The sequence below is a fragment of the Ochotona curzoniae genome, unplaced genomic scaffold, assembly GCF_017591425.1.
Source record: "Ochotona curzoniae isolate NIBS_2020 unplaced genomic scaffold, NIBS_Ocur_1.0 scaffold_2453, whole genome shotgun sequence".
Classification (NCBI taxonomy): domain Eukaryota; kingdom Metazoa; phylum Chordata; class Mammalia; order Lagomorpha; family Ochotonidae; genus Ochotona; species Ochotona curzoniae.
This window is the reverse complement of record NW_024467094.1, coordinates 21,909,446-21,936,733: the sequence shown is the minus strand read 5'-3', so window position 1 is coordinate 21,936,733 and position 27,288 is coordinate 21,909,446. Positions and strand designations below refer to the sequence as shown.

General features: G+C 44.9%; 1 protein-coding gene, 1 non-coding gene and 2 pseudogenes across 2 annotated transcripts in view; 2 read left to right on the top strand and 2 right to left on the bottom strand.

Moving 5' to 3' along the window:
* Positions 1–2,145: 2,145 nt before the first annotated feature.
* On the bottom strand, positions 2,146–2,309 carry LOC121170590. Its single transcript, XR_005886015.1, has one exon. It is a non-coding gene; the product is annotated as a U1 spliceosomal RNA (small nuclear RNA).
* Positions 2,310–8,543: 6,234 nt separating this feature from the next.
* RAD51C (RAD51 paralog C) overlaps positions 8,544–27,288 on the top strand; it is a 28,768-nt gene continuing 10,023 nt past the window's right edge. Inside the window, exons 1-5 of the mRNA XM_041000884.1 lie at positions 8,544–8,686; positions 13,725–13,983; positions 14,621–14,787; positions 16,949–17,082; positions 20,383–20,514. Coding sequence (XP_040856818.1) covers positions 8,569–8,686; positions 13,725–13,983; positions 14,621–14,787; positions 16,949–17,082; positions 20,383–20,514 — 810 coding nt within the window. The 5' untranslated portion in view covers positions 8,544–8,568. The remainder of the gene's footprint in view (positions 8,687–13,724; positions 13,984–14,620; positions 14,788–16,948; positions 17,083–20,382; positions 20,515–27,288) is intronic.
* Positions 11,568–11,660, bottom strand: LOC121170557 (annotated as a pseudogene).
* Positions 15,580–16,149, top strand: LOC121170014 (annotated as a pseudogene).

Genomic DNA, 27,288 nt, shown 5'->3' with positions numbered 1-27,288 from the left:
ACCAAATGAGAACTTGTGAGACTTAACGAAGGCAGAAACGTCTTGCAGCAACGATCAGGAGGGGAGCCCCAAGAGAGGAAAAACCCAAAATTCTGGTTGAATATTTCATAAGCTTGACTTCCAATTTAATTGCATTTGTGAAAAGCAGCCTTAGTTCACTCAAAGAATGGATTTTTTTTTTTAAATTTGGAAAGGCAGACTTACAGACAGAAAGGCAGAGATCTTCCATTTCTTTCACTCCCCAAATGACCACAACAGCCAGAGTTAAGCCAATCGGAAACAGGAGCGTGGAGCCTGAAGCCTCCAGGAGTCTGATGTGGGTGCAGGGTCCCAAGGCTTTGGGTCATCCTCTCCTGCTCTCCCAGGCCACAAGCAAGGAGGGAGCTGGATGGGAAGTGGAGCAGCCTGGACATGAACTAGCCCACATATGGGATCCAGGCACTTGAAAGGGCAAGATGAGCCAACTGAGCCATCACACTGGCCTTCAATGAATGAATTTACAAGTGCTGACTGGTTCGTTTCATTCAATAAGCGTTTCCTGCATTCCTATTTTTTTTTCTTTAACATTTATTTATTTATTTTCATTGGAAAGGCAGATTATCAGGGAGGAGAGATAGAAAGATCTTCTATCCTCTGATTCACTCCCCAAGAGGCCACAGTGGCCAGAGCTGAGCCAATCCAACCCTGATTCCTATTCTTGGGACCATAAGAGTGGTTACAAGGGCCTGGCGTGGTAGCCTAGTGGCTGAAGTTCTTGCCTTGCAAGTGCCAGAATCCCATATGGTGCTGGTTCATGTCCAGATAGCCCCACTTTCCATTCAACTCCTGGTTTATGACCTGGGAAAGCAGTCAAGGATGGACGGCCCAAGGCCTTGGACCCATGTGGGAGAACTGGAAGAGGCTCCTTGCTCCTGGCTTCGGATCAGTGCAACTCCAAGTATTGCAACCACTTGGGGAATGAGTCAACACATGGATCTTTCTCTGCCTCTCCTCCTCTCTGGGCCCCCCCCAAATAAACACTTCTAATTGCTCCCACTTTTTAAAACAAAGACTTATTGAGCCCAGTATATTTGCTCAATGGCTAAATCCTCACCTTGCATGTACCAGGATCCCATATGGGTGCTGATTCCTGTCCAGCTACTCCACTTCCTATCCAGTTCCTGCTTGCGGCCTGGGAAAGTAGAGAATAGCCCAAAGCTGTCCTCATGGGACCCTACCCCCTCCTGGGAGGCCCGCAGTAAGTTCAGGCTCTGTCTCTGTGGTCACTCAGGGAGGAGACCCACCGACTAAGACCTTTCTCTGTCTCTTTCTGTAGGTCTAACTTCCCAATAAAAACAAATAAATCCTAAAAAAACAAACAAACAACAACAAAAAAACACAACTGAAATGTCAATTCATGCAGAAAATCCTTAAAGCACTCATCCCAGAAATGAAAAATCCATACAAAATTTTTAACTTAACTCAAATTTATTTCATAGCTGAACTACACAAAGTTCTAGGAAATAAGGGCAATATCTGAAATCAACTGTATGTCTTTCAAGTAGCAAGAACACTTGGAAAATGTAACAAACAGTGTTTTACAAAGAAATCATTCCATTTTTCTAACATTTACTTCCTATCTGCCCTTTCCTCTATCCCTGCACATAATCTGTAACATTACAATTTTCTTTTGGGTGAAGACAAAGCTCTGATTATCATTACCTCTCCAAATCAGCAGACTGGAAGCCAACTTAACTATATAATGGATCCGTATATTATGGGAAATAGAAAAGACAAAAGCATTGATGTCAGGAGGCAGTCAGCTAAACTCAGGTTATAAATACCAACAGAAAAGCACTAGGGTAGTAACATAGGAGCTAAAAGAAAAATAAGCCTCATTCCGCCAATCACCTTGGATGAAACAAAAAAGCAAGATAATGTCTAACTGCCATAAACGAGCTACCCAACATTCCGTTGCCCTTCAAAAGACCCAAAGCAACCCAAGAAACTAGAAATATCAATACCACTGCTAACTAACAAAATACACCAGCATCTGAACATAAAAAGCAAAACTCAGCAAACTTATACCCTAAAAATATATCAAGCAGTGACTAAGGAAATAAACAGAGAGCATTAATAAGTTCTATTATTAAGAACCAGAAAGATCAGGGGAGAGCGCGAACGCAGTCCCCCACTACCACAAATTATGCAGTCGAGTTTCCCACATTTGGGGAAATCGCAGGGGTCAGCACACCCGGAGTGCAATGGGTGAGCCTCGCCCTGGGAAAACCACCTTCGCGATCATGGTATCTCCCCTGCCAGGTAAGTATGAGTTGCTGGCATTGCCTGGGATTTCATCCTCATCATCACACTACTTCAGAGCTATGGTTAGTTTTCTCAACCCTATCTAGCGACCTGCTTCATCTTTCCATAAAAGACAACAAACCACACTAAGCGAGCATCAGTATTTCTATTTCTGCCTATGCAAAAATCCAAGGCAATGTAAACCTAGCACATGAAAATACCAGCAGCCACTGCCAGTAATTAGCATATTCCACGCCCCTCTGGCTGATCTCATTCAGTGCCCGGATGCTATCGAAGCAAAACAAAGATAATCATAAACTTTTACTTTCAAAGGTTTGGCCCTAATCATATCACTGTGGTTTCTGACACAGTTCATCTAGCCACTGTCCGTGTAAACTGAAGGAGCGAGTCTGAAAAGCTGAAATCTGAAGAAACTACATTTGAAAATTCTGGCCACTTATTGCTCAAAATAGGTTATCAGCACAAAGTACCTCGCTTAGGAATAGAGTGCTCCCTCTCAATCATGAAGCAGCTCTTTACTTAAAAGATGAGTCGCTCAGATGCTAATTCTACTTTTGAAGAAAGTAAACCAGGAAAGAACTCAGAGTCCCCCGTCTAGACCCACTCGTGGCAGGTGACCCTCGTGGGTTGAAACCCCTTTGGGTGAGTGCCGCCCCACCTGCTCTGCTAAGGTTACCGCTATGTGCAGCCCTTTTCCTTCATCCCTCCCAGCACATTAGTTTGAGTCTTCAAACGGTCAAAATAAGTGAGCATGCTCTTCCTATCTTTAAAACTGAAATTAATGCTGCTCATATAAAGCATTACTAAGGATTAATAAATGACATGCCGTAAACGTATATATAAACATTTTAAATTTTTATTTTTAATTTTATGGTACAATTCTGTAGAGTCTAGGATTCTGCCCGCCCCAAAATAAATTATAAAAATTTAAAGATCTATTTACTTTTATTGGAAAGGTAGACTTACAGAGAGGAGGAGATCCAGAAAAATCTCCAAATGGCTCAACCCCAAATGGCTGCAATGGCCAGGGCTGGGCCAATCCCATATAAGGAGCTAGGAGCTTCTTCCAGGTCTCTCACACGGGTCCAGGGTCCCAAGGCTTTGGGCCATCCTATTCTGCTTTCCCAGGCCACAAGCAAGGAGCTGGATGGGAAGTTGACCAGTCCTGACATGAACTAGTACCCATATTGGAACCGGACACCTGCAGGGGGAGGCTTAGCTCATTGAGCCAGCATGATCGGCCCAACGTATACATAAATAAACTCAACAAATGAAATATTGATTTTGAAATGTGAACTTGTTATGGGGTGCAGCTGGTGACAGCCAGCACCCACTGACAGTGGGCAAATGAAATGTGGCTGTGTCCCCTACCCTCTGTCCTGAAGATGGGTCCTAACAGCAATGGAGTGTTAATTCCATCCTCAGCCACTCTCCCACTCCTGCCCCCTCCCCCCCCCCGTTTCCCTCCTGCCCATCTGTGACTCACCTATCATCTATGAGGGGATGGTATTGCATTGTTGTGTAACCACTCCCCTCACAAGCCCCTTTAAAAGGCCTGTGAAGCAGGGACTCACTCTCTGGTTAGGTTCTCTGTTGCTCTGGCACCTTGACTCGTGGCTGACCCAGGACAGTTCATCCCCTGAGCAAGGTCCCTGTGTACTGTTTAGATGGGACAATGGATATAGCAGTGTTATTTCTGGTCTCTGTACTATCAGGAGTTCCAGGAGAGATGAGGCCTGGCAGTAGTGTAATGCAGGCAGAGAAGCCAGGGAAAGGTGTGTGTCTGCAGCTTCCTAAGTGTGTCCAGGTTATTCATTGCATGTCTCCTAGGATAGCTCATATTGCTGGGGAAGCTGGGGCATAGGTCTTCAGCTTAACCAATGGACTTAAGGGTAGTGATCATTTGTTCCTCTTGGGGTTATGATTGGTTGGATTGTCGTATGGACTTGTGATTTGCTATGTCTAGTGTGCTCTGTTATCACCAAGCTTTGTTAATAAAGACTCCTTAGTAAACCTTAGACATGTCTGGTGTGATCTCACACCCTGTAACAAACTAAAGGTTAAGGTACCCCTAAATCTGCTTGTGAACTATTTGACTGAGGGGAAAATATCCAGTATGTGACCACTACTGGCATTATTTTTTTTTTTCACTACTGGCATTATTAACAAACAACTTTAAAATCCCAAATGCCAGCTTCAGGATATCTGTGCTTGGCAGAGCATTCTTAAACTAATCTTCACAAGACCCACTTTGACTATTTAACTGAACTTCATTGCTTTTGCTTATTACCAAAATATCTACTCACAAGACTGCTTTAATATGCAAAAGTAACCATCCTTAACTGTCTTATAGCTGAAGCAGGTTAAGAAAAATGTTCCTACTGGGCCTGGCACCATAGCCTAGTGACTAAATCCTTGCCTTGCATATACTGGGATCCCATAGGGTTGCCACTTTGTGTCCCAGCTGCTCCACTTCCCATCCAGCTCCCTGCTTGTGGCCTGTAAAAGCAGCCGAGATCAGCCTGAAGCCTTGGGACCCTGCACCCGCATGGGAGACTCAAATGAAGCTGCTGGCTCCTGGGTTTGCGTTGGTTCAGCACCAGCTGTTGTAAAAGAGTGGATGGATGATCTTCCTCTGTCTCTCCTCTGTATATCTGATTTTCTAATAAAAATAAGTAAATCTTTTTAAAAAAAAATAAGTATCTTTAAAATAAATATCTTTAAAATGAAAATCTTTAAAAAAAGATTTATTTATTTTTATTACAAAGCCAGATATTTTAATTTTTTATTTTATCATTATTATTTAATTAATTTATTTATTATTTTATTATTATTATTATTATTACCAAGCCAGCCAGGAGCCAGGAACTTCTTCCCTGTCTCCTACACAGGAGCTGCTGCGATTAGAACCGGTGCCCATATGGGATGTGTTCAAGGTGAGGACTTTAGCTGCTAGGCCACCAGGCCCAAAATAAATAAATCTTTTAAAAAAAAAAAGATCTTAGAAAAAAAAAAAGAATGGATGTAGTTCCAGAGGCAGGAGATGCAGATAGGGTACAGGGTTTTGGGATTGGAATAAAGACAATTTAGGTTTAAAATAGGTTGATTTGGGTTGCAATGGGAGGCCAGAGAACCTGTCTGTCTTAGAAATGCAGATAAGAGTCCCTAGCATATAAAAGTGAGGCAAGAGTGTTGAGTGAGGATGTGGGGTTGGGGCAGATGGAGCCTGCTGCAGTGTGGCGGCTGGGGGGCGGTGCCCCAGCCAAGCCAGACCCAATGCTGGGACTCAGGCTAAAGTCACTGCCACCAGGCCAGGCAGTGACCGAGTTCCAGGCTTTCTCCAGGCCTGAGAGATCTCTTCCCTCAGGGTAAGTACACCATGAGGGAAACTTGGGAACTGGATTAACGCAGCTCCACTTCCCATCCAGTTCCCTGCTTGTAGCCTGGGAAAGCAGTCGAGGATGGCCCAAAGCTTTGGGACCCTGCACTCGTGTGGGAGACCTGGAAGAAGTTCCTGGTTCCTGGATCCGGATCGGCGCAGCAATGGCCGTTGTGCTCACTTGGGAAGTGAATCATTGGACGTAAGATCTTTCTCTCTGTCTCTCCTCCTCTCTGTATATCTGACTTTTGCAATATAAATAAATCTTACAAAAAAAAGAATGCTTCAAATAGTGATAGATACTGATACCAATAGCTCCTCCCTGTCCTTAGTGTTACACTGTATTTAGACAGAAGTGTAAATCTGAAATATATGTCAGAAATACTCTAATGAAGCTTCAGAGGTTGGCCCAAGTGCTTGGGAGACCTGGAAGAATCGCCTGGCTTCTGGCTCCTGGCTGGCCCAGCTCCGGCCACTGTGGAATGAATCAGCAAATGGATTATCTCTCTCCTTAACTCTTTGTAAATCTGTCTCTCAAATTAAAACATCAATAGATGTTAAAAAAAAAAACTTAATGCTTCCTTAATAGAAAACATTTTAAAGGATCTGCCAGTTAATAAGTCAGCCCTATTATCCCTAAAAAAACACTTTCAAAAAATTAACAATACAGGAAGGTGCATATTCCCTGTTTATCCCATAGCCCTGTTTGGTTTTAGGTGTCTGGTTTCAAAAACCTGGTTGAGTTTCAAAGCTCACATGGGCTGGCATTGTGGTGAGCGGCCTAAGCCCAGCAGAGGATAGCCGAGTGCTTGGGACCCTGCACATACAGGAGAAACCTGCAGGAAGTCTCTAGTTTTGACTATCTGGGGAGTGAATCAGTGGATGGAAGACCCCCCCCCCCCGCCCCCCACACACCTCGCCTGTTTCTGTCTCTTTGTAACTCCACCTGTATTTTTTTTTTAAATATTTATTTATTTTGAAAGATTTATTTATTTTTATTGCAAAGTCAGATTTATAGAGAGGAGAGACACAGAGAAAGATCTTCCAACTGCTAATTCTCTCCCCAAGTGGCCAACATGGCTGGAGTGGAGCTGAACTGATCTAAAGGCAGGAGCCAAGAGATTCCTTCAGGCTTTGGGCTGTCCTCGACTGCTTTCCCAGGCCACAAGCAGGGAGCTGGATGGGAAGTGGAGCAGCTAGGACATTAATTGGTGCCTATTTGGGATCCTGGCACATGCAAGGTAAGGATGTCAGCCACTAGGTTATCGCGCTGGGCCCTGGAACTCCATCTTTTAAATAAATAAGCTCAATCTAAACAAATACCACTATAAATGTCATCAAATACCTTTTTAAGAATTATGATGAAAATGATAATTGCTGCAGGAAACTGAGAGATTATTAGACGTGAACAGCACCTAGACGCCACCAAGTTTCCTAGCTCCACTGTTGATGAAATTAAATTCTAAATGTGACCAACTTCACCAGCTGACCAAGCTAAAGGAGCTATAGCTGAATGTGAGAATATCCTTCCTGCAGCCAAGAACCGGGCTGCTTTACAAACGCAAGCATGAATTTCCCTGAGGACAATACTTAAGCAATGCCCACTGAGTGGCCAGACGTGGATCACACTGGAAACGCAGCAAGGTACCGAGGAGCAAGCCACATTTCGACGTCTCTAGCAGACTTTCTGGAGCTTCCAAAACTGGGCGCCAACATCCCATTCTTCCCTCCCAGTACCCCTCCTCACCGCGGCCTTTCGGAGGGGCTCACCGTTTGGAGGTGAAGCTCAGGCTAAAAAATAATAATGATAAATAAGATACTGAGTTTGAAATTTAGCTTCAAGAAAAAACTGTTCTGGCCACTTGTGTCCGGCGGGAACGGTTATGAAGCCTGTAAAACCTAGGGGTCGGAGGCAGTCTCCTTCCGCCATCTTAAGTACTTCAGGTGCCCAACACGGAAGGAGGTCCTTTAAGCTAGCAAGGAAAAGTCGGGGCAAAGACCCCACGCCCCTAGACAGGGCACAGGTCCTGTCCCTCAAAAAGTCGCATTTCCTAGGCCCGAAGAGACCTTACCATCTTCCAGTGACCCAGTCCTCTACCCAGTCCTCCCTCCACACTCGGACCTGGAACGGGGGTCCTCGCACACGCCAGCCCCTCCCTCTCGGGACCCCCAGACCCCTGGGGGTGGGTGGGGGTCACTCCTTGCTTACTTTTCCAGCTACCTTCTCAGAGCAGGGCAGGCCGTGCTGGCTCTGACGGGCTCAGCTCGCGGGAAGGTGTCGGTTGGAGGGTGAGTGGACGCCCGGAGGCTCCCGCCCCACAAGCAGCGGCCGTGGGGGGCTGGCCCACAATCCTCTGCGAGGGCGGGAAAGGCGCGGAGTGGAGGAGGGGGCGCCGGCGGGAAGAGGGCAGGACCTGGGGGTGCGGGGGTCGCGCACGAGGCCGTCCCTTTCCACACCCGGCCCCTGCACTGCCCCGGCTCCACTAGTTCCACTCATGCCCCATGAGTGCTTCGGCCTTTCACTCAACAGGCTGGGGGTGGAAGGAGATGTGGCGTGCAGAGCCCACCGGACCGAGTTTGTCCAGCAGTCTGCCTCCATCCACCCCCCCTTTTTTTTTTAAAACAGTCAGAATGCATGTGTGATTTGGTGAGGAAACCATACATGAGATTGGGAGGCACTGGCCGGGAAACGCTACCCCAGCCAACATCCTCCATGAGGCTTCACGTAGCAGCGAGGACCCGAACCCGCGTGCGGCCAGGCCGCGGGCCGCGTCCGCTCCGCCTTGCGCGTGACGTCACGCGGCGTCAGTCGCGGGGGGCGGGGCGTGCGTGCGTGCGTGCGTGCGCGGTTTTGGCGGTCGGGGCGTGACGGAGTCGGTTTGGAAATGCAGCGGGATCTGGTGAGCTTTCCGCTGTCCCCGGCCGTGCGCGTGAAGCTGGTGGCCGCGGGCTTCCAGACCGCGGAGGAGCTGCTGGGAGTGAAGCCCTCGGAGCTCAGCAAAGGTAACTCGGGACGCCACCGGAAAGCTGTCAGCAGCCAAGGGGCTGCTTTCTTTGGGTCCGTGCCGCCTGGGTGTTCTGAAGATGACCCCATTTCTGCTCCAAAGGACGCTTTCACGTGGGCCGTGTCCCACCGGTGCAGGAGACACCTCAGCTCTCGTGGCGAAGAGGTTCGGGGGCTTTGCGTTACTCCATTAGGAGATAATGCAATCAGAACAGGAAACCAGAAAGACTGATTTATTTTTCCCTTGCCGTTCCAAAATTCAGAGGATGAGGGTTAACTTTGAGGCAGGCTTCGTGTAGGTCGAGACCCTAAGTGAGAGAAATGTAACTCGCTGAAAACCCCCTAACCTCATATTTCACCGTACTGTGATTCCCCAGGAATGCAGAAACAAAACTGCCCATCTCGTGCAATAAATGCGCCAGGATCCGATATGGGCGCCGGTTCTAGTCCCAACAGCTCCACTTCCCATCCAGCTCCCTGCTTGTGTCCTGGGAAAGCAGTCGAGGAAGTCCCAAAGCCTTGGGACCCTGCACTCGTGTGGTGGGAGACCCGGAAAGAAGTTCTTGGCTCCTGGCTTTGGATCGGCTGCCAAAACCAGAATCCTGGAACTCCATCCTCTTGTTCCATGTGGGAGCCAATGGCCCAAGCCCTCGGTCACCTGCTGCTGCTTTCACAGGTGTGTTCCAGGATCCTGCCTTGGGAAATGGAGCACCTGAACTTCAAACAGAACTCTTGTGGGATGTTGGTATCACAAGCAGCTTGTTGGCTTACTGTGCTTCCCCCATGAAAAGAAATTTTTCTATTTGTTCCTTGGAAAAGTCTTATGAATAACCCAAGCTGGTGGGGGCATAGTGTTGTGGCACAGGTGCGTTGAGCTGCCATGTGCATTGTCAGCATCCTGTGTCAGAATGTCAGTCTGCTTTTGATCCAGCTCCCTGATATATATATTTTTTTAATCTTTATTTTGAAAGCAGAGAGTCAAAGAGATCTTCCCTGTACTCATTCATTCTTCGCGTAGCCACATTAACCAGCCGGAAACTAGGAGCCTGGAACATCATTTGATTCTCCTACATGGGTGCAAGAACCCAAGCCCTTGAACAATCCTCTGCTGCTTTCCCAGGGCTATTAGCAGGGAGCTGGAACGGAAGTGGAGCTCCCAGGACTCCAAACAGGAACTCATCTAGTGCAGGTGTTGTAAGCAGCAGTTTAACTTGCTGTGTCACAGTGCTGATCCCTGCTCTGGCTCCCTGCTGTTGTGCGTGGGAAGGTAGTAGAGGATGTCTGTGGTACTTAGGCCCCTGTCATCCACATGGGAGACCTTGATTGGATTTCAGAATGCTAACCTCAGTTTGGACCAGCCCTGGCCATTTTGGCCATTTGAGAATAAGCCAGCAGGTAAAAACCCTTTCTCCTAGTTTCTTCCTCTTTTTGTCACTCCCCTTGTTAAGGAAATAAAGCTTAAACATAATACAAGGGTAATTGCAAAAATCTTGCAAAAATGGAATTAAATAATGAGCTGGGCCTGGCACAGTAGCCTAGTGGCTAAATCCTTGCTTTGCATATGCTGGGATCCCATAGGAGTGCCAGTTCATGTCCTGGCTGCTCCATTTCCCATCCAGCTCCCTGCTTTTGGCCTGAGAAAGCAGTCAAGGATAGCCCAAAGCCTTGGGTGTATTTTTTTTTTTGGTTGTTTGGAATGTTTCTGTGCCTTTTATTTTATTCTACAATCCAGTTATATTCCATAAATTACATATTGAAATACTTGTTCCTTAGAGGACAACTTTTTTTTTTTTAAATTGCAAAGTCAGATGTATAGAGAGGAGAGACAGAGGAAGATCTTCCGTCCGATGATTCACTCCTCAAGTGACCACAGCGGCTGGAGCTGAGCCAATCTGAAGCTAGAAGCCCAGAGCTCTTCCGGGTCTCCCATGTGGGTGCAGGATCCCAAAGCTTTGGACCGTCCTCGACTGCTTTCCCAGGCCACAAGCAGGAAACTGGATGGGAAGTGGGGCCTCCAGGATTAGAACGGTGCCCATATGGGATCCTGGCGCATTCAAGGCGAGGGCTTTAACTGCTACGCTATTGCGCTGGACCTGGGAAGATTTTTTTTTTTTAATATTTATTTCTTTTTAATCGGAAGGCATATATACAGAGAGAGGGAGAGACAAAGAGGAAGAAGTGAGCCAATCTAAAGGCAGGAGCCAGGCGCTTCTTCTGGTGCTAAGGCTTTGGGCCATCCTGTACTGCGTTCCCAGGCCACAAGCAGGGAGGGATGTAAATTGGTACGCATATGGGATCCTGGGCATGCCTGGTGAACATTTAGTCACTAGCCTGTCATACTAGGCCCAATAGATACATCTTAAAAAAAAACGATTTTACCATGTAAGCTTATCCTTTAATCTCACTTCCACACTGGCTAGTTTTAAGATTTATTTATTTGCTTGAATGGCAGAATTAAGGGGAAAGAGAGAGAAGTATTATAACCATTGATGGATTCCCCAAATTGCTGCATCCAGGAGTCCCATTCTGTCCCCTCTCCCATGCATGTCTCCCCACATGGCTGTGGAGTGGGTGACCAAGCATTTGGGCCATTGTCCTCTCCCTGCCTAGGCACACTAAAGGGACCTATATCAAAAATGCCCAGCATGCTAATAAGATGTTGACACCTGCTAGCTGGGTTTAGATCACTATGACATATGACCCGTCATAATTTTTTTTTTCATTAAGATTAATTTCCTAAATGACCACAATGGCCAAAGCAGAGCCAATCTGAACCCAGGAGCCAGGAGCTTCTTCTGGGTCTCAAACATGGGTGCAGGATCTCCAGGCAAGGACTTAGCCACTAGGCTGCCACTCCAGGCCCATATATGTGCATTTTTTTTTAATATGGAATGCCTCATGAATTTGTGTGTCATCTTTGTGCTAATCTCTGTGTTGTTTCAGTTTTAGAATATGTGGTATTAAAGCGAACACCATAAATTTTTGAAATAACTTCATATATGCACATACACTTTTTCTCTCCTTAGATTTATTTATTTTTGTTGGAAAATAAGATTTATAGAGAGAAGGAAAAACAGAGAGAAAGATCTTTTGTCCACTGATTCACTCCCCAAGTGACCAGAGCTCTGGGTGTTGACCCAGAGCTGAGCCGGTCTGAAGCCAGGAATCAAGAGCTTCTTCTGGGTCTCCCATGAGGGTGCAGGGTCCCAAGGCTTTGGGCCGTCCTCGACTGCTTTCCCAGGTCACAAGTGGGGAGCTGGAAGGGAAGTGGAGCTGCCGGGAGATGAACCAGTACCCATATGGTATCCCAGTGTTTGCAAGGTGAGGATTTAGCCACTAAGCCGTCATGCCAGGCCCACTAACGCATTTCTTGAAGTTGTACTTTGTTTTAGGAAATTAAAGAAATCTTATTCGTCCTCATTGGAGGAAGTGTACGTATATTTTATGAGAATAAGTCTGTAGTGGCGTGATCAGAAATAGGATAAGACTGCATCTTACTTCTGTGTTCTTCATTGTCATTGTAATAAAGGCAGAGAGACTGTAGCAAACGCAGAGCTTCCATCCCAATGCCTGCAACAGCCGGGCCTGTGCCAGCCTGAAACAAGGAGCTGAGAACTCCATCTGCATCTCCCTGAGGGTGGCAGGGACCCAAGTACTTGACAGCACCACCACCTCCCTGTGTGCACATGGCTCAGGAGCTGGAAGAGCAAGTGGAGCCCAGATTTGAAACCAGACACACTGAAATGGAATACAGGCTTCTTAGCCACTGTGCCAAATACCCACCCATTTCTACTTCTGAGAAGTTCTTGTAGGTATTTGGATACAATTTTTTAAAATACTGGGCCCAGTATGATACCTCAATGGCTAAACCCTCACCTTGCATGTGCTGAGATCCCATTTGGGTGCCGATTCGTTTTCCGGCTGCTCCACTTCCTATTCAGCTCCCTGCTTGTGGCCTGGGAAAGCAGTGAAGGACAGCACAAAGCCTTGGGAGCTGCGCCCATGTGGGAGACCTGGAGGAGGCTCCTGGCTCCTGGCTTCAGATCAGCTCATCTCCAGCTGTTACGACCACTTGGGTAGTGAAACAGTTGATGGAAGATTCTCTTTCTCTCTGTAAATCTGACTTTCTAATAAAAATAAATAAATCTTTAAAAATAATTGTTTCTGGGCCCGGCGCGGTGGCGCAAGTGGTTAAAGGTCCTCGCCTTGCCGCCCGGGATCCCATATGGGCGCCGGTTCTAATCCCGGCAGCCCTGCTTCCCTTCCAGCTCCCTGCCTGTGGCCTGGGAAAGCAGCAGAGGACGGCCCAAAGCTTTGGGAACCTGCACCCACGTGGGAGACCCAGAAGAGGCTCCTGGCTTCGGATCGGCATAGTATCGGCCCGTTGCGCTCACTTGGGGAGTGAATCATCGGACGGAAGATCTTCCTCTCTGTCTCTCCTCTCTGTATATCTGCCTTTCCAATGAAAAAATAATAAAAATAAATCTTTAAAAAAAAAAAAAAAAAAAAAAATAATTGTTTCTGAGACAATAATTTTTTTTGTGACCACTAAGAAAAAACAAATGCCTTTATTAACATGAAAAATTAAAATAATAGTGCAGGTGTTAGTTTTGAAAAAATGTATTTGAAATGCAGAGAGAAAGAGCTATATTCTATGTGCTGGTTCACTCTACACATGGCCACGATGGCCAGGGTTGAGTCAGGTGGAAGCCAGCAGTTTCTTTCCTGTCTCCCACTTGGGCATAGGGGCCTGAACTCCTGGACCATCTTTCAGTGGTTTCCTAGATGTGTTAGCAGGGAATTTGGTTGGAAGTGGAATAACAGAGTTGCACTGGCACCCATGTGGGATTCAGGCATCACACAGACAGTGGCTTAACTTGCTATACCATAATGCTGGCACCAACGTGTCACATTTTCATATTTTCTTTCTACTCTTAACATTAGTGTTACCTGAAAATTGAAATTAGTGTCATCCGTTATCGTTAGACCATATCAAATCTCTAAAGTGGGATTTTTTTTTTCTGATTTTCATTTCAGAAGTTGGGATATCTAAAGAGGAAGCCTTAGAAACTCTGCAGATTTTAAGAAGAGAATGTCTCACAAATAAACCAAGATATGCTGGTACATCTGAGTCAGGCAAGAAGTGTACAGCGCTGGAACTTCTTGAGCAGGAGCATACCCAGAGCTTCATAATCACCTTCTGTTCAGCAGTAGATAATATTCTTGGGGGTGGAATACCCTTAATGAAAACAACGGAAATTTGTGGTGCACCAGGTGTTGGAAAAACACAGTTATGGTAAAATAAAATGTTCCCCTCTTAAAATTTTTTGTATTAATATAAAGAGCAGATTTCATGGGTACAGTTCTAAGATGATAACCATTGCTTCCCTCCCTCCGCCTCTTAAGGGTGGGCTCAGTAGCATTCTATGTGATAGTTGCTCTGTGGATTTCCTATCAGGAGACCAAAAAAGGCACGTATGTGCTCTGATGGTGTGTCTGTATCAAGCAAAAATCAGCTTACCATTTATTACCTCAGAACCCCATCTTGATAAATTCATACAACTATTTTTTTTTTAATACTTTGTGTAATACTTTGTGAATATGATCTTTAGGATAAATGTTCAGTCTTTTACTTTATTCACTTTTTAGGATATAGTTGAGTCAATTATTTAAATCAATATATAAGAATGGATCAGAGGTCTAAAAAGCTATTAAAAGGCCCATAATTACGGTTTTATAGGCACACTCTCACCCTAATCCAAGCAGCAGTTGATTTACATATGAATATATCAGGATCCATGATGAACCAGCAATCTGTTGCCTTGGAGAATATAAAAATATTTTTGTTCATTTGTTTTAGTGATACTGACTAGTCATTATCTGAGGCTGATCATGATAAAGCTCTGGCCGTTGGGCGCCTTCCTCTCTAACAGCATGCAGGCGGCAGTGGACGTGCAGATACCGGAATGTTTTGGAGGAGTGGCAGGTGAAGCAATTTTTATTGATACGGAGGGAAGTTTTATGGTTGAGAGAGTGGTAGAACTTGCTACTGCCTGCATTCAACATCTTCATTTAATAGCAGGAACACAAATGGAAGAAGGTAAGTTAGCAGAAGTGAATCTTTTTTTTTTCTGGGTAATAATGCAAAATTATTTTTATCTGTGCTGATCTCAGACCTCAGCAAGTCATTGGAACGTGAGCATGATGACTTGAGTGTATTAATGATAATCTCTCATACCTGTGTAACAAAATGAGAATGGCCATAGCCTGATCTGACCTTTTCCCCCTGCTTCTATAGTCCTTCCTTTTCTTAAAAATATGGATTTAAAAGTATTTTTTGGAAAGTCATGTATACAGAAAGGAGGAGGCGAGACAGAGAGAAAGATCTGTCCACTCCTAAAGCGGCCACAATGGCCAGAAATAAGCAGATCCAAAACCAGGAGCCAGGAGCTTCCTCTAGGTCTCCCACGCGGGTGCAGGCTCCCAAGGTTTGGGCCGTCCTTGACTGTTTTCCCAGGCCACAAGCAGGGAGCTGGAAGGGAAGTGGAGCAGCTGGGACACGAACAGAACCCACATGGGATTCCAGTGCGTTCAAGACTAGGACTTTAGCCACTAGGCTGCAGCACTGGGCCCAAAAAAGTGTGTGTTTGTTTTTTTGTTTTGGAAAGTCAGAATTACAAAGACAGAGAGAAGGATCTTTTGTGGGCTGGTTCACTGCCCAAGTAGTCACCATGGCTGGAGCTGAGCCAGTCAGGAGCCAGGAGCTTCTTATGGGTCTCCCATGTAGGTGCAGGTTCCCAGGGCTTTGGGTCATCCTTCACTGCTTTCCCAGGCCATTAACAGATAGCTGGATCAGAACTGGAGCCCATATGCTGGTGCTTGCAGGTAGAGTAGTAGCCTGTTGAGCGATTATACTGACCCTGATTGGATGTTTCAACTATTGAGCTAAAAACGTTTGTCACAACAGAGTGCCCACCGGCCAACCCAGCAGCAACATGCCCAAGTTTTACTGTGACTACTGTGACACATATCTCACCTGTGACTCTGTGAGAAAGACTGCAGCGGTAGGAAACAAAAAGAGAATGTGAAGAACTCTATCAGTAATGGATGGAAGAGTAGGCTTGGAGCCTGTTTGACAAAACAATAGGTCTGTTTCAGCAAGGAAAGATACCTCCTACTCCATTATCTGCTCCTCCTCCTGCAGGGGTGATGATACCCCCACCCCGAGGCTGCTGGGTCCTCCTTGCCTTGGCATGATGCCAACAACCCATATGAGAGGTCCTTCCATGATGCCAGTGATGGGCGCTCATTCCCCTGGGGTGAGGCCAGGGAGACCTGCTCCTGGAATGAGGCCACCTGTGGGAGGCCATACGCCAATGATGCCGGGCCCCAGGTGCTAAGACCTCCTTGCCACCCCATGATGGAGCCCACTCACCCAGGAGTGACTCGACCTGACAGATAAGGAGGGCGGGGAGGCCGCCTGGCAGTTCTGTGTTGCTTGTTCTGCTTCAGCAGGAGATCATGGGGCTGCGATTCTGGGTGTTTTCTAACAGCATGGCAAAGATGATTTAGTCCCATTTCCTATTAAGAAAGTAGTTTTGGAGGACAGAAGTAGGGTTTTAGAAAGTGGAGTTTCATTTGTATTGTAAAATGTGAAAACAAAATTGTCAGCTCTTTTAGTAAAAAAAAACCAAAAAAAACCCTTGTCATTTGACTTTAAAATGTAATTATGGGCCCATGTTGCAGTGCGTAGGATCGGGGCACTGCCGGGCACTCTGTCTCCTGTTGTAGTGTCCGTTGGAGTCTCCGCAACTCCATGCTTCTGACTCACCTTCGTACTAACGTGCCCGGGAAGGGAGCTGATGATGGGCCCATCTGCTGTGTGTGAAGCCCGGATGGAGGTCCTGGCTTTTGCCTTCAGCCCAAACCAGTCCTTGCTGTAGGGCTGTTAGGGAAGTGGACCAGTGGATAGAAGCACATGTCCTCACTTGTACTCTCTAACTTGTCCCTTCTCTGAAGCTCTTTCAAATAAATAAGTAAATCTTTAATTAAAGGAACTATGTATATGTGTGTACAAATAATTTACTTGTGAGGAAATAGGTGAAAATAAGAAGTCAGGAATTAGGAAATCCTACTCTATAGTGCTTTTGCTGTGCTTTTTCAATTGAGAGTTTTATACTGTTTTAGTTTTAAAAAGCATTGTGTAATAAACAGCATATCAAAGTAAGTAAAAGTAATTAAGATGGCTTTGTTTATTTCAGAACATCAAAAAGCTTTGGAAGATTTCACTCTTGAAAATATTCTTTCCCATATTTATTATTTTCGGTGTTGTGATTACACGGAGCTATTGGCACAAATTTATCTCCTTCCAGATTTCCTTTCAGAACACTCAAAGGTATGGGTCAAACTCCTGAAGTGTAACTGATCAGAGGTCCTTGGCAGTGTTCAAGTACGAAGGATAACTGTTAGATAGTAACACAAAATTAAAGTGAATTCAGAAAAATCTTTCCTTCTTAACCTGTAATTGTTCTATAATTATATTTATTTTGTATATATACACATATTTATTATTGTATTTTAAGAAATTCATGTGAAAATGAAATAAAAAGATAAATGTGTTTTATCTTAAAATGTTTTAAAATCCATGTGGTTGTCTTTGAATGTACATTGGCTTCATTGGCTAATTTGCCCCCTGAAAATGCTGGGATCCCATGTGGGCACTGGTTTATGAACCAGCCATTTTACTTCCCATCCAGCTCCCTGCTTGTGACCAGGGAAAACAGTCAAGGATGGTGCAAAGCCTTGGGAGCCTGCACCCGCGTGAGAGACCTGGAGGAAGCTCCTGACTTTGGATCAGCTCAACACCGACCATTGCGGTCATTGAGGGAGTGAACCAACAATTAAAAGATCTTTGTCTCTCCTTTTCTCTGTAAATCTGCCTTTCCAATAAAATAATTAAATCTTTTTAAAAATGCATTTACCATGATTTTTACAGATTTATTTATTTGAATGGCAGAGTTTTAGGCAGAAAAGGAGGGACGGGCCCGGCGCGGTGGCGCAAGTGGTTAAAGGTCCTCACCTTGCCGCCCGGGATCCCATATGGGCGCCGGTTCTAATCCCGGCAGCCCCGCTTCCCTTCCAGCTCCCTGCCTGTGGCCTGGGAAAGCAGCAGAGGACGGCCCAAAGCTTTGGGACCCTGCACCCGCGTGGGAGACCCGGAAGAGGCTCCTGGCTTCGGATCGGCATAGTATCGGCCCGTTGCGCTCACTTGGGGAGTGAATCATCGGACGGAAGATCTTCCTCTCTGTCTCTCCTCTCTGTATATCTGCCTTTCCAATGAAAAAATAATAAAAATAAATCTTTAAAAAAAAAAAAAAAAAAAAAAAAAGAAAAGGAGGGACAATGATAGAGAAGCACGGAAATCTTGCATCTGCTGGTTTTATTCCCTAGTGGCTAGGGCTGGGCTGGGCTGAAGCCAGCAGCCTGGAACTTCGTCTAGGTCTCCCATGTGGGTAGCAGGTATCCAAGTACTTGGACCATTTTCTGTTGGCATCCCAGGTGTGCCAGTAGGGAGCTGGGTCAGAAGCAGAGCAACTGAGACTTGAACCAGCGCCCACATAGGATTTTGACATTGCAGGCAGTGTCCCAACCCTGTGTACTACAATGGCAGCTCCCCCATGATTTTTTTTTCTTTTTTTTCTAACTTGAAAGAATTACAGAGAGAGGAGGGGAAAAACAAAGAGATTTTCCTATGCTGGTTTACTCCACAAATGACTGCAACAGCCAGAGCTGAACTGGTATAAAGCTGGGAGAGAGTAGCTTCTTTCTGAATCACCAGGGTGAAGGGCTCAAGGCCTTGGGCCATCTTCCACTGCTTTTCCAAGTCATTAGCAGGGAGCTAGATAAGAAGTGGAACAGCCCAGGCACGCTGGTGCTTTCAGGCGGATAAATAGCCAGTTGATCCATTCTGCTGACTGTGTTTAGGACATTTTATGTCGTTTTTAAAAAAAGATTTATTTATTTTCATTGGATATAAGCAGATATAAGAGAGTAGGAGAAACAGAGAGGAAGATCCGTTGATTCACTCCCCAAGTGGCCACAATGGCCAGAGCTGAGCCGATCCGAAGCCAGGAACTTCCTCTGGCTCTCCCACTTGGGTGCAGGGTCCTAAAGCTTTGGGCTGTCCTCGAATGCCTTCCCAGGGCACTAGCAAGGAGCTGGATGGGAAGTGGGGCCACCAAAATTAGAACTGGCACACTTATGGGATCCCAGTGCATTCAAGGCTAGGACTACAGCCGCTAGGCCACGGCGCCCGGCCCTGTGGAGGATCTGCCTTTCTGTCTCTCCTCTCCTCTGTATTTCTGACTTTGTAATAAATATACATATATTTTTTAAAAATATTTTTTTGCAATTATGTTAATTTCACTTTATAAACTGTAGAATGTCTTTGTATTGTTTTACAATGATAATCCAATAAACACCAAGTAAAACATTATAACTGCAGAGTCATAAAACTTTATATATCAATAAACCTTATTTATCACCTGTAGATAAACCTTGGTTCAAATTCAAGACATGCTAACCTCGTAGTGATTTCTGTATTATAACATTCTGTCTTGTTTATTTGCCCTTATAGTGACCATATTTTAACAGGAAAAGTGTATCAAATTTTTACAGAAAGTTTACTGTTTGAACCCCAAAGGAAAAATTTGGTATTTGACTGAGAAATTTGTTTTACCAAGACTTTACACTAACTTTCTTATCAGTGTGAAATATATCTGTGAAATCTATATAGGGACGCAATATAAGAAATTTATCATTGCTCTTATCTGTTTTAGTCATCTTTTTTTTTTTTAAGATTTATTTATTTTATTGGAAAGTCAGATATACAGAGAGGAGGAGAGACAGAGAGGAAGATCTTCCGTCCAATGATTCACTCCCCAAGTGAGCGCAATGGCCGATGCTATGCCAATCTGAAGCCAGGATCCAGGAAAATCTTCCGGGTCTCCCACATGGGTGCAGAGTCCCAAAGCTTTGGGCTGCCCTCAACTGCTTCCCCAGGCCACAGGCCAGGAGCTGGATGGAAGGTGGAGCCGCCGGGATTAGAACCGGTGCCCATATGGGATGCCGGCGCGTTCAGGGCAAGGACTTTAGTTGCTAGGCCACGCCACTGGGCCCCAGTTTTAGTCATCTTTTAAAAGTTCATAAATTGGGCCCGGCGCGGTAGCGCAGTGGCGCAGTGGTTAAGGTCCTCGCCTTGCACACCCGGGATCCCATATGGGAGCCGGTTCTATCCCGGCAGCCCTGCTTCCCTTCCATCTCCCTGCCTGTGGCCCCAGAGGGCAGACGAGGACGGCCCAAAGCTTTGGGACCCTGCACCCGCGTGGGAGACCTGGAAGTCTCCTGGCTTTGGATCGGCATAGCATCGGCCCGTTGCGCTCACTTGGGGAGTGAATCATTGGACGTAAGATCTTCCTCTCTGTCTCTCCTCTCTGTATATCCGCCTTTCCAATAAAAAAATAATAAAAATAAATCTTTAAAAAAAAAGTTCATAAATTATCAAACCAGTATTTTGACTTTTGATGATTGCTGCAGAAAGCCTGACATGGATAAGATTCATAATGATACTGTTTGGATACCACTTTTATTATTTTATTTTTAATACAAAACAATGTTATTGTCTCATCTGTGTTAGGTTCGGTTAGTGATCGTAGATGGCATTGCTTTTCCTTTTCGTCATGACCTTGACGACCTCTCTCTTCGTACTCGATTACTAAACGGCCTGTCCCAGCAAATGATCAGCCTTGCAAATAACTACAAATTAGCTGTAAGTATGACTAACCAGACTTTTATAATAAAGTCAAGGGTTTATAAGGTATTAGTGTATAGAAATGGCAAAATAGAATTCACCTAACTAAAAGGAAATAATAATCGTACAGTTTCAAATGATTTTGTTTTGGTTCTGGAAGTAATGAATATTAGTCAGAAATGTTGCATCTGTAAACATAATCAATGTCTTTTTTTTTTTTTCTTAAGAAATCTTTTTATTTATTAGAGAGAAGGATAGACAGAGAGCTGAGACTGGGGCTGAGCTGGGTTGACGTTAGGAGTCAGGAGCTCGTGCGGGGGTCCAAGCACTTGGGACATCATATGCTGCTTTCCCAGTTACATTAGCACGGAGGGGGAGCTGATCAGAAGTGGAGCAGCCCAGGACTCTAACCGGTTCATGCCACAAGTGCTAGCCCCGTTTTGTCTTTTTTTTTTTTTTCTGGTAGGACATATTTACAGAGAGAAAGCTCTTCTATTTGTGGCTGGTTCACTCCCCAAATACCTATAATAGCTGGGGCTTAGCCGCTATGAAGCCAGGAGCCTGGAGCTCTTTCAGGTCTCCCATATCAGTACAGGGTCCCATAGCTTTGGGCCATCCTTCAAATGTCTTCCCAGCTCTTAAGCAGGAAACTAGATGGGAAGTGGAGCACTGGGACACAAACTGGTGCCTATGTAGGATGTTGGCACTTATAAGTTACAAGATTAGCCAATTGAGCCATTACACTGGTTCCTAGAATATATCATTTTTTAAAGTTAGTTTTATTGGAAAGTCAGGTTTACAGAGAGGAAGATCTTCTACCTGCTGGTTCACTCCATGTGGCTGCAACAGGCAGGGCTGAACTGATCGGGGCCAGGAGCCCCTTCCAGGACTCCCATGTGGGTGCAGGGTCCCAAGGCTTTGGGCCATCCTCTCCTGCTTTCCCAAGCCACAAGCAGGGAGCTGGATGGGAAGTGGAGCTGGGACATAATCTGGTGCCCATGTGGGATCCTGGTGCATTCAAGGCAAGGACTTTGTCCCATTAGGCTACCGCACTGGGCCTAGATATGTCATTTTTTTTTTAAGTGAAACTTTTTGATGAAGAAATGCCACTTTTGGCAATTGCAGTGTTTTCTCTAAATCTACTTGATATTTTTCAGGTAAATTCTTCCAACTTACATCTTCTTTTTACTTTGAGTCTAATTACCATACAGCATATAATCACAGACTCAGATTGAAAAATTATGTTGTGTAAGCAAATTAGGTATTTTAAGATAATTCTTCTAGATTTGGAATATGCCTAGAAATGAAGAGATAGAAAGGAGTAAGATACAACTTATTATAGTTTTTTTTCCTTTTGAGAAACAGAGAGCTAGAGTGCATTTGCAAGTAAGAGAAGTCTCTCCACTGTTTCACTGCCCAATGCCCTGTGAGGCTGTAAGCCAGGAACTTACTCCAAGTTTACCATTTGTGTGGCAGGAGCTAATCCTGGCTAATTCAGTTTTAGGGCATCTTTCTGCCAGTGTGCATCCTGGGAGGCAGCAGGTGACGGCTCAAGTACTTGACCCTTGCTACCCACGAGGGAGAGATCTGGATTGAGTTCCAGGCTCCTGGTTTCCATCCGATTCGGTTCCAGCTGTTTCAATTATCTGGGTAGTGAACCAGTGAATAGAAGCTTTCTCTCTTCCTCTTTCTTTTTCACTGTCACTTTCAAATAAATAAGTAAGCATTATGAAAAGAATGCTTAATAGGCTTAAAAAGTACCTTGCTTTGAGCTTTTAGATTTTTTTACCACATACTAAAAAAAGCCTTAGTTTAAATTGCTATTATCATTCTTTTCGTTTCTACCATTGAAGAGCCTCCAGTAGAGGGCAATCAAGACTAATGGGTTGCTTAATTTCTTCCATTTTTATATAGACATATAGATTTTATTTATTTTTATTGGAAAAACAGATTTATAGAGAAAAGGAGAGACACCATATGCTGGTACACTCCTCAGACTCCTCAGATGGTTGCAATACCCAGAGCTATGGTGATCTGAAGCCAGGAGCTTCTAAGTTTCCCACAGAGGTGCAGGGTCCCAAGGGTTTGGGCCATTCTCTACTACTTTCCCAGACCACAAGCAGGGAGATGGATGGGAAGTGGAGGAGCCAGGACTAGAATTGGTACTCACATATGATCCTGGTGCTTGCAAGGCAAGGATATAGCCACTAGGTCATTGTGCCAGGCCCATTTACTTACTTATTTAATGATTTGCAAGGCAGTTAGAAATAGGGAGAGATAAAAATAGATAGTCCTTTCATCTGTTGGTTCACTCCGCAAATGACCATAAAGGCCTGAGCTGGGCTAGAATGAAGCCAGAATCCAGGAACTTTATCCAGTCCTCTACCATTTGATGCATGAGCCCAAACATTTGGGGTGTCCTCTCTGCTTTCCCAGCCGCATTAACAGAGAGCTGTATTTGAAGTAGAGCAGCCAGGACTTGAACTGGCGCCTCAATGGGATGCTGCTGCTGCTATCTTACTCTGATGCCACAATACCAACCCCTTTTTGGTTCTCCACCTCTCACTAGCATCACCAAGTGCATATATGAATTTGATAATATATTTTACAATTTTATGTTATGCATGCATGTTTTAAAAAAATTATTTTTAACAGTCAAAAACGTGTAATTATCCATTCCCATAGAGGAAAATTATTGAGGTTGGTTATTATTATTTTTGCACACTTACTTTATATATATACATTTTGGAAAAGGAGATTATATTATTCATGCTGTTTACAAAGTGGTTTTTAACTTAAAAGGTTTTGAGCATCTAGTGTAGGCATCGCCCATGTCAGCATCTGGTTCAATACCTCCCCCCGGCTTCTGGCTTGAATCCAGGTACTTTGACTTGCATTACAAACATTCCAACTCAAGTCTTTTACATTTTATTTTTATTATAGTTTAATTACATAATTATTTTAGAAATTATTTTCATTATTTTTTGAAAGATTAAAAGAGAGCTCTTCTATTTGCTGGTTCATTCCCCAAGCACTTGCAACATCCAGGATTGGGCCAGGCTGAAGTTCAGAGCCTGGAACTCAGAGCAGGTAACTGAGATCTAAATATCTGAGTAATCAGTAATCTGAGTAAGTGTGCTCATTAACAGAAAACTGGATCAAAGCAGAGCTGGTACTGCGATCTAAACCTGCTAAGAGCGGCTTCTGGTGCCCTGAGTGGTGTCTTAACTGATGTACCACATATTCCTTCAACTTCAGTTATTTTATTTGAAATGCAGAGTTATGGAGGAAGTGTGGGGAGAGAGAGAAAGAAATCTTCCATCTGCTGGTTTACTCCCCAAATGGTTGTAATGAGCAGGGCTGGGCCAGACCAAAGTCAGGAGCCAGGAACCAGGAGTTTCTTATTCTCTCAAGTACATCAGCAGGGAGCTGGATTGGAAGTGGAGAATCCAGGAATTAAACCCAAATTGAATGTTGGCATTGCAAGCAGCAGCTTTATCCAGTTGGCATTGCCTGTGGAAGTTTATCCACTCTGCCACAATACCAGCCCTCACTTCCCATTTTTATATTTGAGTGTTTATGTTTTATTTTATTATTTTTTAAAGATTTATTTTTTACTGGAAATTCAGATATATAGAGAGGAGACAAGACAGAGAGGAAGATTTTCTATCCGCTGGTTCACTCCCCAAGTGGCCGCAATGGCTGCTGCTGAGCCTCTGAAGCCAGAAGCCAGGAGCTAGGAGCCTCTTCTGGGTCTCCCACGCAGTTGCAGGGTCCCAAGGCTTGGGGCCATCTTCAACTGCTTTCCAAGGCCACAAGAAAAAAGCTGGATGGGAAGTGGGGCTGCCGGGATTAGAACTATGGGATCCCGGCGCATGCAAGGCGAGGACTTTAGCCTCTAGGCTTCCGCATGGGGCCCTAAAGAATTTTATTTTTGTTTGAAAAGTAGTGTTAGAGAAGACAGAGATCTACTGGTTCACTCTCCTGAGCCCATCCTTAGACAGGTGCCAGGAGCTTCTTCAAGGTCTCCCACAAAGATGCAAGTGCCCAAGGACTTGAGCCATTCTATGCTGCTTTCCTGGGCTGTATGCAGGGAGTTGGATCAAAATTGGAGCAGCCAGCACATGAAAAGCACCCAAAGGGATGCCAGTGCCACAGATAGCTTAGCCTACTGTGGCATGGCGCTGGCCCTAGCTTTTGTTTAAGTTACTCTCATAAAACATGTTCTACATTGTATTCTGTACACCAAAAAATAAAAATTCTTATTCTTTTCCTAACATCTTTACCAATTTTGTTTGTTACCAGCTATAAAATCTTAAACAAAATCTTGCTGACATTGTGGCACAGCAAATTAAATAAATACCTGCAGCGTGTGCTCCTATGTTAGTCCCTTGCTCCACTCTGAATCTTCGTCTCTGCTAAGGTGCTTGAGAAAACAACGGAGGGTGGGCCAAGTGCTTGGGTCCCTGCATCCATGGGAGAGACCCAGAAATTCCTGGCCTGGGCTTCTTCCTGATTCAGTCCTGGGCTGCTGATGGCCATTTGGAGGTTGAGATTGAAGCAACAGATGGAAGACACTGTCTAACTCTGTGGCTTAAATAAACAGTTTCTTTGACTATTGGTAGAATCTTTTTCTTGTTTTTAAACTTTAGTGAGGTAAAAATTGCATCCTCAGGTGCAGGCATTTGATACATCAATTTAGATGCCACTTGAAAGGCTCGCATCCCATATCAGAGTCCCTGTATTGAACTTCTAGCTCCCCTCTTTTGAGCCAGTTTCCTGTTAATGCATGCACTGGGAGTGAACAGACGATGGCCCAGCACTTGGATTCCTACCACCTAAGTAGTTCTGGGTTGTTGCTTCAGTCTTTTCCAGTCCTGGCTGATAATGTTATTTTGGGAGAAAGCCAACAAATGGAAGATACCCCTCTGTCTCTGCCTTTCAATTAAAAATGAAAGTGAGTGCCTGACACAGTGCTCAGTAAGCTAATCCTCCACCTATAAGCGCTGGCATCCAGTATGGGGGCCAGCTCATGAACTGGCTCCTCCACTTTTTCTTTTCTTTTTTTTTAAATTCAGATATACAGAGAGTAGGAGAGACAGAGAGGAAGATCTTCTGTCTGTTGATTCACTCCCCAAGTGGCTGCAATGGCAGGATCTGTGCCGATCAGAAGCCAGGAACCTCTTCCGGGTCTGCCATGCAGGTGCAGGGTCCCAAGGCTTTCCCAGGCCACAAGCAGGGATCTGGATGGGAAGCAGGCCCGCCGGGATTAGAAGCAGGGCCATAGGTATTGGAACCAGTGCTTTTATGGGATCCTGGCGCATGCAGGGCCAGGACTTTAGCCGCTAGGCTACCGTGCTGTGCTCAGCTCCACTTGAGGTACAGCTTCCAGTTAATGGCATGGAAACGCAGCACAGGATGCCCCAAACTGTGGACTCTTTATTTGTGTGACAGCTCTGGGGGGAGTACCTGGCTGTGGTTTTGCAGCAGCCCAGCTCTGGCCATTGAGCCATTTGGGGAGTGAACCAGCACATAGAAGATCTCTTTTTGTCTCTCCCTCTCTCTAATTTTGACTTTCAAGTAAAGATAAGGGCCCAACACAAAGGCTCATTTTGCTATTCTCTCTGTAAGAACCAGGATTTGATATAGGCACTAGTTCATGTCCTGGCTGCTCTGCTTCCCATCCAGCTCCCTGCTTTGGCCTGGGAAAGCAGTCAAGGATGGGTCAAAGCCCAGGGACCCTGCAACTGCATGTGAGACCTGGAAGAATCTCCTGGCTCCTGGCTTTGGATGGGCTCAGCTCTGGCCATCTCTCCTCTCTGTATATCTTAAACATTAATAAAAATAAATACATGAAAAAAATGAAGAAATAAGCCCACATGTCATAGAACTCATGGTGTGATTCTCAGAGGTTTCTGTTACAATATCAGAGTTGTATAATCTCTTTCACCATCTTATTTTAGAACATTTTTGTCCAGAAAGGAGGCCCTCACTACACAGTGACTTTTACAATATTAAAAATGTCTTGCCTCTCCGCTTTCACTTTTTAAATCTCCTGCAGATTCCTTTTATATTCAACCCCAACTTTGTGCCATACAAAGAAGGTACTAAATTTAAAGCACACATATACACAAAGTCTGTTAGCTATCATTCTTCTTTTTGCCCTTCCATTATTCCCCAGTGGCCACTAATCTGCTTTTTGTCTCTGTCAATTTGTCTGCTCTGGACACATCATCTAAATAGAATCTTACAGAACTTTTGTGTCTCTTTTTTTTTTTCACTTAGCATAATATTTTCAAAGATTCATCCACATTGCAGCCTGTATCAGTATCCTTTTTAGGGGTATAGCTTTGCAATTTTTGGATAATGCTGCATTTTGTTTATCTGTTTTTCTGGTTGAAGGACATTTGAGTAGCAGATGTATTTTTAAAGGATTTAAGTTGATAATTTTAAAGTGGTTATGAGATATTCTTTAGAAACTTATTGAAAATTCAGATATACAGAGAGGAGGAGGGACAAAGATCTTCTGTCTGTTGATTTACTCTCCAAGTAGCCACAATGGTCAATTCTGAGTTGATTCGAAGCCAGAAGCTTCTTGTGGATCTCCTACGTAGGTACAGGGTCCCAAGACCTTTGGACCATCCTTGATTGCTTTGCCAAGCCATAAGCAGGGAGTTGGATGGGAAGCACAGTCGCCAGGATATGAACCGGCACCCATATGGGGTACCAGTGCGTACAAGGCGAGGACTTTAACCACTAAGCTACTGTGCTGGGCCCAGGATATATGTGTTT